Source organism: Microtus oregoni, unplaced genomic scaffold (assembly GCF_018167655.1).
Source record: "Microtus oregoni isolate MIOR12 unplaced genomic scaffold, Mior012 000037F_ref0000500, whole genome shotgun sequence".
NCBI lineage: Eukaryota > Metazoa > Chordata > Mammalia > Rodentia > Cricetidae > Microtus > Microtus oregoni.
In genome coordinates, this window is record NW_024543096.1 from 8698259 (window position 1) to 8713741 (window position 15483).

The following is a 15483-nucleotide window of genomic DNA, read 5'->3' on the forward strand; positions in this document are numbered from 1 at the left end:
CATCTTCCTTCTTGGTCTTCTTCATAAATAATTCCCTCTGTGCATTCATGTCCTTAAAAATAAAACCTGGGTTCTGTAAACATAGGACATTTGTCCAAGTCCGGCTTGTTTAACGTAACACGGTGACCTCCAGCTCCATCCATTTTCCTACAAGTAACATGACTCCCTTCTGTGTGGGAGTAGTACTCCATTACGTATAAATAACACGACTTTTTCCCATATCTATTCATCTGTTGATGGGCAAGTAGGCTGATTTCCTGACTTGACTGTAGTTACTACTGCCATAGAAGACACGGGTGTGCAGGGAATGGAACCCCACTTGTTTGGCCCGGGGCACTCCACTAAGTGGAGACCATGGCAAAGCAGCAATGCACCTGCACGGTGGGAACCCTTCTTTCAGCACAGAAATATTCACACTGTGGTCCATAGAATATTTTCATGTTTAGGAAGGATTGTTTCCTAATTTTATGAAAATACTTGTTGGAACAAAACATGAACGCCAAATCCTACTCAAAACATCCTAAAGAAAATAATTATAAGATTCCTACAACGAGCAGGAATTTAGGAGTCATGGGTTACAAAGCTGTATCTCTGATCACTTTTGGATAACCGGAGGCTGGAAATGGTCGTGCCTGAGCCAGTGTTTACTGGTTTGATGTTTCCGTCCTTTCTGGTATTTCTTCAGGACTTACCCCACTCTGCATCTGCTGAGACTCTTTGGCAGTAATGTATGTTGGAGTCTCAAAGTCAAGCATGGGCTTTCCTCGTTCTTTTTCATATTTTTCTTTGTATTTCACCTAGGGATGAGAAGGTCTGTTTAAGTATCTCTCTGCTTGTCAATTCCTAGACAGAGGCTTTACTTATGGCCAGGAATTTATTAACTGGTTTAATATCCAAGACAGGTTCTCACAATGGATCACAGACTGGCCTTGAACTCATAGCCCTCTTGTCTCAGCTTCCCAAGTATGGGGATTACAGGGATGGGCTACTACCAAGCTAGAGAAAGGACTTTTAGTTGACAAACTATGTCCAGTTGATTAATCTCATTGTCACTCAAAAGACTTTCCTGTTGTGTTGCTGATCGAGGACCTTTTAGTTGATGCCTGTATACGGGGGTGAGGGGTTAAGGGTGGGGCTGAGAATCAATGCTATCTGAAAAGTACAATCTACCATGTTTAGATTTAATTTAGAGACACGAAAGAATCAGTAGCAACAATCAGCTGACAGGAATATTGACTTATGGAAATGACACTTGGAGAAGGTTGGCCAGGATTTGATATTGATATGTGAACACTTTGATAATAAATAGCATCTGTTGATATTGCTGATAAAACCCCCAGTTCTTTCAAAAGAGCTATCACCAGAGATCTGGGGTCTCAACTGAATGGAGAGTATATGAGGTTTTATAAGCACATAACTTCCCCGGGTCATCTCTATTTAACGATTTGCTATAAACTGCCATAGAAAGAAAAGCTAGTTTACAGTTGGACTGAATCATTAATAAACTTGATATTATCAAATAAAATTACCTCATCCTTACCACATGCTATTATTAATAGGGAGTCACATAAACAGAATACTTCACAGAGGAGAAACTGAGACAAAGACAGAAAGACCCTTCCACTCATAACCTTAATGGCATCGCTCAACTCAGCTCTCTCGATTATGGGGCACTGGAAGAAGACACACTGCTTACACAGGATGTGGGGGCACCTATAGTAACTCAGCTTGCTGGATAATACCCGATGGGGCCCCATAATGGTAGCAAGGCCATGTAAATAGAACGTTATTTTCTCTGACAAAAAAGAAAAAACTTTTCTTTGATGGAGGAAGGTCATTGGCTAATAAAGGCACTGCCCTGGCCCATTTTATTGGTTAGAGGATAGGTGGGAGGAGTAAACAGAACAAAATGCTGGGAGGAAGAGGAAGTGAGCTCAGAGTCGCGACAGCTCTGCTCTCAGGAGCAGACGCCTGAGAGAGATGCCATGCCCCGCTCCCGGGATGAAGCTCCGACCCAGGATGGACATAGGCTAGAATCTTCCTGGTAAGCGCACCTTGGGGTGCTACACACAGATGATTAGAAATGGGCTAAATTAATATGTGAGAATTAGCCTAGAAGAGAATGGGCCAAGCAGTGATTAAATGAATACAGTGTCCGTGTAATTATTTCAGGGCATAAGCTAGCCGAGCAGGCAGCCGGGGTGCTGGGGACGCAGCCCCGCCGCCCTTATTACTACATTTCTTCTGAAAAAAATTATAACACCCAGATCCTCTTCCAGGACTAGATCTGATTACGTCACTCATCTAGTAAAACCCTCCCCTAGGAATCCCTGTCTACTGGTGTTTCCTGACTTGAGACACAGACCAAAGGGCACATCAGGGTGACTGTAAGGGGTTTGTCTTGCCTGGAAATTAACTGCCATGCTTCCAGCCTTTTCATAACCTGAAGAACAAACAGTACAGCATGCATTTGGTGTGGGACAATTATCTGTATTCTGTCAATTATATTTTAAATAAACACTGATTGGCCAGTAGCCAGGCAGGAAATATAGGCGGGACATCCAGACAGGAAATAGAGGTGGGCCAATGAGAACAGGAGAATTCTGGGAAGAGGAAAGCTTATTTAGCAGTCCTGGCCCAGCCACAGAATAAGCAAGATGTGACTGCCTCACTGAATAAGGTACTGAGCCACGTGGCTAACATAGACAAGAATATATATAAGTTGTAAGAGTTAATAAGAAGCCTGAGCTAATGGGCCAATCAGTTTATAACTAATGTAGACCTCTGTGTGATTTCTTTAGGACTTAATGATTGTGGGAACCTGGCAAGACAGAAAATCTCAGTCAGCATGTATATTTTTCTATTATTCACAAATACTGTCAATACAATACTATCAAAATGTTACTAAGTTCAAAGCCCCAGTACCAGTGAGCCTTTTCTCAAATAAAGTCTATTAAAAGCGTCCTTCCTAGAGTGGACCTGGTGCTGGTTATTGATACTGCAGGCAAACAGACACTAGCTGTGGGCCTCCCTCTTGATGGACTTACAATGCTCTGCAGCTCCGTGGCTTCTTTGAGGTGCAGCTGTTCCAGGTTGTCAGGTATCGTGTGGTAGTGGCCTTTGCTCTTCTCATAGTTCTTCTTGTACTGGTACTGAGGGGGAAGCAACAGAAAGCACATCAGTGGGAAGGTTCCACGTGTCTCAGGCTTCCCTCTTTGGATTGGCTGTCTGGGGACCAGGCGTGCAGTGCATGCTTTTAATCCCAGTATTCGGGCAGGGGTGTCAGGGATCTGTGTCCAGCGTCAGTCTGGATTACACAGCAAGCTTCAGGCCAGCCAAGTCTAGAGAGAGGACCCCCTTCCACCCCTTCCCCATAAAAAAAAGAAGAAAAAAGATTGCATAGATAGAGATCCAGTGTGGTACTTTTCCTAAGTCTAGAGACACACACTGCACTGGTACGGATGCTTCTATGTAGGCATCAGTGAAAGTGAGAGGCTGCTCTAGACAATTCTTTTACATCATTGCAAGGACTAGAGCTATTTGTTTCTCCTGGATATCAAACTCATGGGTTAACATTATGGAGCCACATCCCCAACCCAAATAGAAGCAGTTTTACATTCTAAGAGGTGTTGATGCAGGGTTGGAAGATAAATGTCATTTGGAGGAATATCATCAGATAGGAATTTTAAGATAAACGCAAAGTAAGTATCAGTAGCAGAGAAGAGACCACAGGAGCTCAGAGGAGGAAGCAAACCACAAATGGCTGAAAGGAGCTGTTTCTAGCACGGACGATGGAGCTTACAGAACTGGCAAGCTGGCTTGTGTTCAGGACGTGATTCATTATCAGGGACTCCTTCATGTCAGTCACAGGCTTGTGGAGTTTCTTCAGGTCAGCCTTGTATTTAACCTAGTGGTAAGGGAGGAAAAACTGGAAATCACATAACTAGAAAACAGAAAACAGCACCAAGGAAATGAACAGGAAGATGCTGCTTCATGAAACAAACGCTGGGGAGGGCTTCGGAGGAAACTTAAAATAAGACATAAAGAAATATGACATTTGTAAATCAGGCAGAATCATACAGACATAGAGGCTACCAGGAGCCGAGGGAAGAAAGGGTTGCTTCATGGCTTTCTCTGGGGTAATTAAAGGGCCTTGGAAACGGTGGTAGCTGGAGAATACGGTGAAAGTGATTAGTGCCCCTGAAATATTGGTTAGAAGGCAACAGGATGTATATAGTTCACCACAGTAAAAGAACACACCTCACTTGCAAGGTTGTTGGCATCTTTCATAGTTTTGTAGAGCTGGCTGTCTTTTGGGTTGTATTTTGGTGTCTTGCCCTTCTCTTTGTCAAAATTTTCTCGGTATTTAACCTAACAACAAATGCAAACATCCAGATTATTCCTGAGCACCCGATAGGGAAATGGGAGTGGTAGTGACTATGCCCATACTGTAAGTGGTCACACAATTTGTACTCCAGCTTATGTTTAGAAACCCAGAAGATAAGGGATGGTCACCACAGCTATGACATGAAAAGAAAGTGCGCTAGTTCACATGGGGATGGGAAGAAATAGACCCTCATGCTGAGTAAGAACAGAGCCTAGAAAGTGTGCAGACCCACCCTGTAGACTGTAACTTTATTTGGAAGCAATATTTGTTCTGAGGAGCAGCCATCCAGTTGGCTTCACCTGAGCATCTTCATTAAATTTCAAGTTTACTTAAATTTCCAACTTTTAAAATTAATGAAACAACCCAAAACAACAACCCCAAACACCTTTCCTCTCCAAAAGAGGGCTGCCAGGCAAATGCAGCCACCATAATGGCAGACATGATCTGAGCACCTTGGGCTTTGGTTTAACCAACCGTATCTTCAAAGATGTGTCCATACATAAGGTTCAATGCTTCAGCAATGGGAAGGGTGGCACTGGACTGGGAGGAAAGGGCAGTGACATTTGGAACTCTAAAGGCTACTTCTGCTCACTAACCGTGGAGGCCACTGAGGTAGCTGTGGTGCCATGGCCCAACAAGAGGCAGCACCCAGGCTCTGTCAGTCCACAAGGCTCAGTTATTGGTCTATAGCACACATGGTGCTGTAAGTGGTTATAAGTTAGTTTTCCTTCTAGTACTTACTTTTAACTGTTTAACATTTAATGGTTTAATGTCTAATTGTTTAGTTGGTTTTCAGGGCATTGTATGAGACACTGGTTCTTGTAAAGAGTGGAGAACAATCCCCAGATAGAAAACTACTCCCATGAAGAATTGTTTTACAAAGGATGAAGGAGCTATGGGGAAAACACTTTTAACATCTTCCTACTCTTCCAAGCATGTTTCAGAAGGAAAGCTTTGGAAAGAAAAAGAGGATGTATGATGTGTGGTGGTTTGAAAGAAAATGTCCCCAAAGGGAGTAGCACTATCAGGAGATGTGGAGGAGGTGTGTCACTGTGGGGGTGAGCTTTGAGGTCTCTTTTGCTAAATCTTCCTGGCACCTGCAAGATGCTCCAGCATCGTGTCTGCCTGCACGCTACCATGCTTCCCATTGTGATGATAATGGACTAAACCTTTGAAACTGTGAGCAAGCAACCCCCCAAAAATCTTTTCTTCATAAAAGTTGCTGTGGTCATGGTGTTTCCAACACAAAGTTAACAGAAAAAAGAACAGGACCTTTGACCTTTTTCTTTTTTAAACAGCACTAACAGGACCTGGTTAGTCCTCTGACTGAGGTCCACGAAACGAGAAAGCCAGAGCACTGCCTTGCTGGCATCATTCTCATGTTACTGAGGAGAATCTCAGGTTGCCCCATCATGACTGCATGTGCTATGCGCCACAAACATGGCACTGACATGGTCTTCTTTTATGCAGTTGGGTTTTAAAAGTTAGAAATTCATACTGCTACACAGTGCCAAGTCTCTCGTAGGTGACCCACATATAAATCAGACTTGGATATGAATCTTACTGCCTGCGGAGAGGCCCCCTTTGTCGCATGAGAGCAGTTCAGTACACAGGCAGCTAGATGCATACCTACAGATGGAGATCTGGAAGACTAGAGAGCCTAGCTTGGTTAGCAGTACTTTTCAAAGGGCCACCGTGCAACTTAAGAGCCCGTGTCCGCTTAGTTGTTGACAGTGCTCTTTCTGGGAAGCACTTCCCACTGGACGGTTTTTAAAATCGCACACTGGAGTCACTGCTTGCCCTCTTCCCTTACCTGGCTGCTCAGCCTGGCTGCCTTCTTGGCCATCTCAATGTCTGGGCGGCCAAGCATACTTAACCCATGGCTGCCTTCCTTGCGGTGCTTGGCTCTGTACTCCACCTGTATGAGAGAGAACCGAAATGGGCAGTGTGGTCATGGTGGCACACACCCTGTTTTTTCACAGTAGCCATTGGGTGCCAGGGACATTTTCAGGGTGCTCTTACCTCACTGGCTTGTTTGGCTGCCTGAGTGGCCTTCTTGATGTCTGGCCGATCAGCAACTGTGGTGTAATGTAGATTCTCTTTGGCATCTTTTTTATAAGCAACCTTTATTTGGAGGAAGGAAATGTTTATTTGAGGTACACAGAATTCTGAAACGTCCTCATTCAATACAAACATCTTTCGTGTTAAGTAAAAGCAAGCCAGTTTGCACCACTGTGCTTCTAAACCCATTGGCCAGAGAAATCACTAGAGTAGGAACGCGCACTCATCTGGGGTCCACTGGGATGCCGAGGGGGAACTTACGTCACTCTGCTTCTTGGCCACTTCCATGGCGTGCTTCACCTCTGGGGGCTCTTGCATGATGGAGTAGTTGGACTTCCCTTTCTCTTTGACAAACTTCTTTTTGTAATTTGTCTAAACAGCATCAGAATTACTCAAGTGAGCGGAGGAAGGTGAGAAAGAGATTTATTTGAAGACTCTGAGAAGATCTCCGGGAAAATGCATGGCTCCCCATCATGGTGCCAGTTATAACTTTGATCTCTGGGTCATAATTTACTTCTTCCCCACTTTTTCTCTATTTGAACCAACACCAGAAATACCAGGCAAGTTTAGAGAACTGAATTCAAGCATATTACATGCTTACTCTTGATTCTTACCCTTTAGAATATACGAGTCATAGTCTCTAAGAGCTGGATGCAGTGGGCAAAGATTACCGAGGTGCACGACGTGATTTTAGCTGTCACATTGCACAGCTGTTTAACGGTAGCAGAGGTCTTCTTGACTGGCCCTTCTCCCTCCCATTATCAACACTAGTTATGCCTCCTACTGCTGGCGGTGCTATGAAGCAGAACCTACGTCTGCCACGATTGGAATACCAATACAGTTTTAGAAACTAGAGTTTAGGACTCGTATACAAGCAAGTACTCAGGTTAAGGGCACTGAGATATAAAAGAAAGCGTTGGTAAGCAAGGAGGTGGCAGTCTTCGACCCGATTCAGAGCTGCCATCTAGAGCTCTGTGGCTGGCCACTTACATCACTGACGTGCTTGGTCACGGCCTTGACGTGAACTGTGTCCCTGGTCTCTGGCAGTGTCGTGTATGAACCCTGGGCCAGGTGCTTCTTGACATGGTCCTTGTACTTGTTCTGGGGGAACCCACAAAGAGCATGTTAAGGGCTCTGCTTGGGGCCTCAGCCGGTGATGGAAGCGAAGCATATGGGCTGTGGGTGGGTTACCTCAGACACCAGATTGCTGACAGTCTTTGCCAGGAGGATCTGTGGGGTGTCAGGTACAGCATGACACGTTCCTCTTTCCTTAACATGTTTCTCTTTGTATTTCAGCTGTAGGAGTAGAAGGGGGGAGAAAGTAGACATTTCTTACTTTCTTTGAATATCCTGCATACTTTTAATTGACCCTCAAATCCCTCAACAATATCAGAGAGGATAACACCACGGTGCACAATAAAGAATTTGATGTGCATTCAAAATGGTTTTTTTTCCCTGACAACTTTCAAGTTGAGGTTTTAATAAAGATGACATCTCACAGCAAACCTTTGCCTTTAGTTCAAAGCATTCTCAAATATGCCACCAGGGCTGGACACACGATCTTTCTTCCTTTCCAGATGTGGGAAGTATGCAGTAGAAAGAAAAGGATCCCAGCCGGGTGGTGGTGGCGCACGCCTTTAATCCCAGCACTCGGGAGGCAGAGGCAGGCGGATCTCTGTGAGTTCGAGGCCAGCCTGGTCTACAAGAGCTAGTTCCAGGACAGGAACCAAAAGCTACGGAGAAACCCTGTCTCGAAAAATCAAAAAAAAAAAAAAAAGAAAAAAAAAAGAAAAGGATCCCAGAGAAAAGAGACTGAAGGTCAGGGAGAGAATCGAGCCACACCTTCCGGGTCCTAGTCTGTGCTGTGTCAACTGCCGGCTGCGGTGTAAGCCAAGAACAAGCCCGGGCTCACCAGCACTTTTACAGATGGCGCCCAGCTCATCGCTGATGCCACTGAGGGTGGGACCATGTGTCAGGACCACAGCCAAGCCCCTACAGAGAGGACTTCTCTCCTGTCCTGGATGTTTCTGGGGATTGTTGCTGCAAGCGATGGCCTCGAGCCAGGGCAGACACTGTAGAAGGCAGGATACTTACATCACTTTCTATTAAGGAGTTCCTGAGGGCCAGCACCATGTCCTTATCATCAGTGACAGACAGCTTGCAGCCCTTGAGAAACTCCCGGTCCAGCTTATATTCATACTGTGATAGAAGAAAGCAGAGGATTAAACCAGAGAGAAATCTTGAAGAAGACTTTCCTAGAGTAAAGGGAGGGGATTCCTGGCTGTTCACTTCATCCCTTCTAGCCCAGAGACCAGAACCAGGACCAGGATTCAGGTCTCCCAGCCAAACCCCCTCTAGCTTCATGTCTGAGTCCACACTGCCTATGCCCTGTTGTCAGAGATCAGGCTCAACAGCTGGGTTAGTTTCATGAACTTGCTTCTCCCATCAAATTTTCTTCAACTTGGACCTCATACCATACCAGCTGGGGTTAGCGCCCTGGCGGGGCATATTAGAAACAACCACACGCTGCCTCTGTCCTTACGTCACTCTGTTGTAGTGATGACTTGGCAGCCTGGATGAAGTCAGGCCGGTCAGGTGTCCACTTCCAGTAGGCTTTGTTGGCTTCGTATTGCTTCTTATAGTCTAGCTGTTTTGAATGTGACAGAAAGACAGTACTCAGGCTCCATTTACGAATGCATGCAGTGCGCAGGGAGATTCCTGCAGGTGGACACTCCACCAATCATAGCTCGTGAAACTGTGCTCGATGCAGCTCGCCAGCCACTCAGGTCATCCATCGACACCTTTTATATCAAATCAGCGCTAAAGCTTTGAAAGGCTTCTGGGTGAAATGATTCTACAATCTTCCTTAACTACCAGTATCCCCTCATCTCCTGCAGAGTCAAGTGCTGGTTAGCTTGTAAGTAAATTACAGTTATTTCTATAAAGGTGGCTGGAATATTACAGAGACTACATACAACCACCACCCAGATTCCACGGGGTCTATTTCCTTCCCGCATCTATTTCCCTGTTCATTGCCGACTAACGTGTTGTGGTGGTTTGAAAGAAAATGACCCCCAGATAGACTAGCACTATTAGGAGGTATGGTCTTGTTGGAGGAAGTGTGTCACTGTGGAGGCGGGCTTTGAGGTCTCATATATGCTTAAACTCTGCCCAGTGAGACAGTTCACTTCCTGTTGCCTTTGGATCACGATATAAGAAATTTCAGCTCCAGGAGTACCATGTCTGCCTGCATGCTGCCTTGCTTCCGGCCATGATGATAATGGACTAAACCTCTCGAACTGTAAGTGAGCCCCAATTAAATGTTTTTATTTATCAGAATTGCTGTGGTCATGGTGTCTCTTCATAGCAATAAAAACCCTAACTAAGAGAGTTAGCCTTAAGACACCTGCTAACTCCTATGGCACCTTAGTTTATAGGCCCCAGTGAATGAATGAGAATCAGATGGGTTGCTACTAATGTCTCATGACACTATGTTATATATTTTTAAAAGTTGGTGCCCATCTAATTCGCGGAGTTGTTTCTGTGGATGAGACTTTAGGATGTTACAGCTAAAGACACACATCAATGCAGGCAGCTCTAAATAAGTGGAGGATCCAGACAGTGACCCTATGGCAGCTAGTAACTCCGTTTTCTCCTTCAGAAAGAGCTGTTAGGGCTGAGGGCCCGAGGAGAGCATGGGGCAAAGAATGAAAGAGGCTGAAGCCCTTTCCAGAGTGCAGCCTTCATTGCAGAATTAGCCTTCAGGTTTCAGCCGCTCACAAAGGCTAAGGAGATGGAACATGTGACTAGGTCAGGCCACCCTTGCCCCTCTTCATGGTCCTTCATGAGGAGCAGGAGGGGTGTTTGGTTTTTAACATCATTCAGTACTCATTTTCCTGGAGATGAGCTTTTCATCTGGACAGGCAGAGCTCTGTCTCACGAAGAGACACGAAAGGGCCCATGTTCACTGAAGTCGATAAATCCCTACTGTGCTTGCTTGCCATGAAGCAAACAGCAAACCACAGCCATCTCCAAAACTCATGCTGTGGTTTTCCTGCCCTGTGATGACAGGAGGGGAGACCTTCAGCAGGCCGTGTGGTCGTGAGGGCAGAGCCTCGAGGAGCATTGGCGCTCACGGCGCAGGAGGGCGTTAGTTATCTCTCAGCCTTTTCCCTTGCTCTCCTGCCCTTCTGCTTTCTGCTGCGGGAGAATGTAGCAAGACGAGCCACGCCAGACACACAGTGTTTTTGACTTCCCTGCCTCTAGAGCATCATCAATTTCTGTAAGCTACCTAGTCATTGGTGTTCTAGTACAGTATCAAAAAGAGGCTAAGTTTGCCTTGGGGGAACATCTTGGCACTTACATTGGTGTTGACTTTGTAGGCATCTTTGGCTGCTTTGATATGAACAGCATCTGGCTTGATGGTGCAGTTAGATTTATTTCTTTGGTAAACTTCCTTGTATTTCAGCTATGGGAGGAAACAGTGACATGGTAAACTTTTTTCCCCTAGGAAGGAAGTTAGTAAAACATTTTATAAACAAAGTAAAACTGTAATGTTAGCACATGATGTTCCCTGTGAGAGTATTTAGTCAAACCCTGCTGTGGAGAGGAGATGGAGCTGTGAAGAGACGGGCCCTTCTTCCTCAGATACGTCAGGACACAGCGAGTGTGGTCAACAGTGTGGCCACGGGGTGGTCCGAACAGGGAGCTGGTGCTACCCACTTCCACTTTACCTTCCTGCATCACGGAAGCCTGGTGCAGACGCCCTGAAAACCCACCCTCGAGCAGGCATGCAGGCCTGCCCTCCTCCTGTGTTCCCACAGTTCTCGCTCCTCTCTGCTCAAAGCATAGCCCTTTATCTGCCTAGCTTTCTATTTAGCTGAAGCCCTTCAAAGTGAAGTCGTTGTCTCCTATTCGGGGACCGGCACATAAACACTCAGGGTGCAGAGGGACTGAAAGGTGCTCTCCTCACAGCTGTGGGTCTACAGCTGCACCTCATGAGGCCGGTAACTGGATCGAACGGGAGAGGCCTGACAAGCCGTTCCTCTGTCTTGAGTCTGGGACTTCTAGCTTCTCTATTTTTGTTTTCCCTAAATTCCACGGCTCTAGGATGCAATCTGGTCATTTCCACTAGTTGAAGGGGAAGGATCCCAGGTGCACCATGACTACGGTGGAGTGAGCTTCTCAAAGGCAAGGAACCATAGCAGGGGTTACTATATTTACGACAAGAACCATTGCATTCTGGGCTTGACCACAGACCTACTGCATTAATCCAGACTCCAGGAGAAAATCCTAGGAATTAGTACTTTTCATCAGTACCCAACCCCAGGACATTCTAACACACATTTGAGGAAATAGATATAGATACGCCTCAGTTTTCTGCAGGGAGCAAGCTGCTCCCATATGGGCTCGACCTGACAGATACTTATGATCATTTATGTTTGTAACATCCAAACTTATTTGAACAGATTTTACATTGCAAAGATGCTCTTTACAGATTTCCACCTTCTCAATCAATGTACTGGATAATCACGTGTTTTTCACGGTGACCCATAGTCAACAATATGGCATATTTATTCATCTACCAATGCAATCCTGAGCACAGTAATAATCAAGTTTTTAGGATGGAGATTAGGCACAGCATATTTGCCTCAACTCAGATAAATATATAAACATATGCATATACACACATATATACATATGTATATGTATACATTGTGTATTTATACATGTGTCAGATAAATATATAAACATGCATATACACACATATATACGTATGTATATGTATACATTGTGTATTTATACATGCGTGTGTGCACCCAGAAGTGCACATAACCACAGAGTTATTTAAAACATTGAATCTATGTGAGGCATGTTGGTTCATGCCATTTGGGAGGCTGAGACAGGGGAATCAGTGTGAGCTCCAGGCCAGTTAGAGCTATAGAAAATTAAATATTTTTAAAATAATAAATAGTGAATCTTTTTTTTTCAGTGAAAATGATGGCGGTTTTCAACTACAAAAATCAAGCAAATATCTAGTTTTGGTTTGGTTTATTTTTGAAAAAGATCTTGCTATGTAGCTCTATCTGGCCTTAAACTAGCAATCCTCTCCTGTCCAGCTTCCCAAACGCTGGGATTATAGACATGAATTTGCTGTGCCGATCAAAAGTCAAACATTTGAAAATTTATGGATAGGAATTCTTGTGAAATTCAGAGTGCATGGACACGAGTTCGTTTTTCTCAGGGGAGATAAGGTGGGGAGCGTGTTTTTGGCATGTGTGTCACGCTGCGCTTTTATTGACGATGGCCTCCGTGGGACCACTTCCCCACGCTGGCCTGCAGTAAGGCTCTGCTGTTCGCTCATCCGGAGCTTTAGCACTTGCCGTCGTTCGGATCTGGAATGTTCCTAGAGTCTCATATGCTAACGTCTTGGTCCCCAGTCTCAGGTGTTGCTAGGAGGTGGTAGAAGGTGGCTGCATCTCCCACAGCTTCTTCTACCTCCCAGCAGCACTGCCTGCTGGTCCTCTGAGGGGAGCCTGAGACCCCAGCTCCTTTCTCTTCTTTTGTAGCTCGAGCATGAAGAGGTCAGCAATTTTGTACCTCTGCCATGTGGTGCAGCCACATCCAGGCTCAAGCAACAGGGCCAGCCAATCACAGAGTGGAAATGCCCGACTATGTGTCAAAATAAAACATTCTTTTTTCTACGAGAATTTATCTCGGTGACAGCAAGTGATCACATCTCTTGAATGTGTATGAAAAACAGGGAGGGAACGAAGTCTGAGTTCTAGGTTTAGCTCTCGGCTGACTTTGAAGTTTCGGTTCTCTGGCTCCTGGAGCCCAGGCATTCCACTGCCAGCAGCCGATCCATGTGGAGAAATGCCCAGAAGGACCCTCATTTACATAGAAGCCAAATGACCATCAGCTGTCAGTTGTGGGAGTGTGGCTCTCTGGATTCAGCTTCGCATGGCTGTGCTTATCTGATCCTAACTGCCATGATCACCCAAACTGGTTTCTCCTGCACTGTTTCCCAGCAAATCACTGTAGTGATATATAGACCTTTGCAACCAAAGGTCAGTGCCAGGGAAGGGTAGATTTCTTTGGCATTATTGTTTGTGGCTCTTGTCTGCTTTTGCTTTTGAGGCAGGGTCTCACTGTATAGTTCTGGGTGGTGTAGAACTCACAGAGACCCACCTACCTCTGCCTCAGGAGTGCTGGGATTAAAGACACGTGCCACCATGCCCAGCTGACATTATCTCAAGATGAGTAGGCACGTTCCTGGTTCTGGCGGGGTTGCCTTTGACCTGACCAATATACCAGTATCTCTCCCTCGGACACGGACTGTACGAATCTGCTGCTTCGTCTTGCTCCCCTGGGCTAACTAAGCGCCGTCAGTCAGTCCCCTCCAACTGCATTCTGTACCTCTGCATCTGCCTGCCCTTCTCCTTCGCACCGACGTGGTTCTCACACACTGTGCCAGGGTCCTGGAAGATTTGCCTTGAATTTCTGGCCCAGCTGTGGCCCAGATGTCTGCCTACAGCTTTTGGAATAGATCCATTTTGCTGCGTCTAGCCAATTCAGAATCATAAGGAAAATGGAGGATTATGATTTCAGGCTATCAGGCTGCCAAGTGGTTTTTCCCCAGACAGAGGTCACTACCTGGGGTTTACGCCATCGTATTGAAAGGCCAAGACAGAGGGGCTAACCGAGGCTACTCACATCACTGACTTCATCCTTCACTTTGCGGACATGGAGCAGCATGGGTGTGTCATGGATGGTGGTGTAGCCTCTGGGTCTGGCCTTGTTGTATTCCAGCTTATAAAGTATCTGCGGCGGATCAAAAGGCAGGAAGGTACAGAATGACGTTTCTCCATTTATAATTTAAAATACAAACGGAAAGTGACTAGGAGGGGCAAGGCAATTCTATAAACCCAATAGGTGTTCGTAGCCTTCTGCTGGGGCCTGATGCTCCACTGGCAGGCTTGCCGATTTGAATGACAAGTCTCCAGTGTGAAAGACAAAGCCTCCTGCCCCCTGCATCTCAGACAGTCTACAATGGTTCCCCTCCTGGGCAAACGCTCCTGAACCCGAGAACACAGGCTCTTGGCTTCTGCACTTACGTCGCTGATTTGCTTGTTGACTTTGGTGGTGCGCAGGTGCTCCGGAGTGTCCACAACTGAGGTGAACTTGTCCTTTGTCTTCTCGTACTTCCTCCTGTAGTTGATCTACATTGTGGAAGGAAGGATACATCACTTTCAAGAATGAAGGTCTTGAAATCTCAGGAAACACCAGAGTGGGTGCTGGCACCCTAGTGGCTTCTGTTTTAAATCCTAACTGGAGATGTTTAATAAAACTTGCATCTGATAGCAGTAGTGTCGTAGAGTGGACTGGTAGTTCTCAATGTTTTATACACATGGGAGTGAACAGGCTCTCAGAGGTGAGGAGACCGAGCCAAAGGCATGTATAGGGTAAATCTCAGAGGAGGGCGAGAACCTTCTCTGTTCTGACAAGTACAATTTCTCTCTAACATTCTATATAATATTGGTGTTTTTCTATGCCCAAGTGAAATAGATGCTCGTTAAAATGAGTATATATGATTTTTTAAAAATATTTATTATGTATACAATATTCTGTCTGTGTGTATGCCCACAGGCCAGAAGAGGGCACCAGACCCCATTACAGATGGTTGTGAGCCACCATGTGGTTGCTGGGAATTGAACTCAGGACCTTTGGAAGAGGAGGTAATACTCTTAACCTCTGAGCCATCTCTCCAGCCCCCGAGTGTACATGATTTTTAATGGATTTTATTTTTCTTCCCTCATAAAATACATCCCGACCACAGCTTCCTCTCCCTCCCCTGTCCCATCCCCCCCGTTTCCCCTCTCCCCCGATTCAAAATGCATTTATTTTTGTAATTTCCAAGCCACAGTTTTTTTTTTTTTTCATGCACGCAAGCTGTTTTAAGCAGGACAGACACGGAGAACGAAGAACCTTTATGCACACAGTTTTGATGTTCCTATCAAGGCCAAGGATGTTTA

At 45.5% G+C, this 15483-nt stretch overlaps 1 protein-coding gene across 1 annotated transcript in view; it reads right to left on the bottom strand.

The window, feature by feature from the left end:
• Positions 1 to 15483, bottom strand: part of Neb (nebulin) — a 182217-nt gene that overhangs the window by 22609 nt on the left and 144125 nt on the right. Inside the window, exons 124-137 of the mRNA XM_041631527.1 lie at positions 14566 to 14670; positions 14165 to 14272; positions 10812 to 10916; positions 8991 to 9095; positions 8543 to 8647; positions 7640 to 7744; positions 7439 to 7549; positions 6710 to 6820; positions 6410 to 6511; positions 6201 to 6305; positions 4261 to 4371; positions 3803 to 3907; positions 3048 to 3152; positions 693 to 797 (exon numbers count right to left, since the gene is read on the bottom strand). Coding sequence (XP_041487461.1) covers positions 693 to 797; positions 3048 to 3152; positions 3803 to 3907; positions 4261 to 4371; positions 6201 to 6305; positions 6410 to 6511; positions 6710 to 6820; positions 7439 to 7549; positions 7640 to 7744; positions 8543 to 8647; positions 8991 to 9095; positions 10812 to 10916; positions 14165 to 14272; positions 14566 to 14670 — 1488 coding nt within the window. The remainder of the gene's footprint in view (positions 1 to 692; positions 798 to 3047; positions 3153 to 3802; positions 3908 to 4260; positions 4372 to 6200; positions 6306 to 6409; positions 6512 to 6709; positions 6821 to 7438; positions 7550 to 7639; positions 7745 to 8542; positions 8648 to 8990; positions 9096 to 10811; positions 10917 to 14164; positions 14273 to 14565; positions 14671 to 15483) is intronic.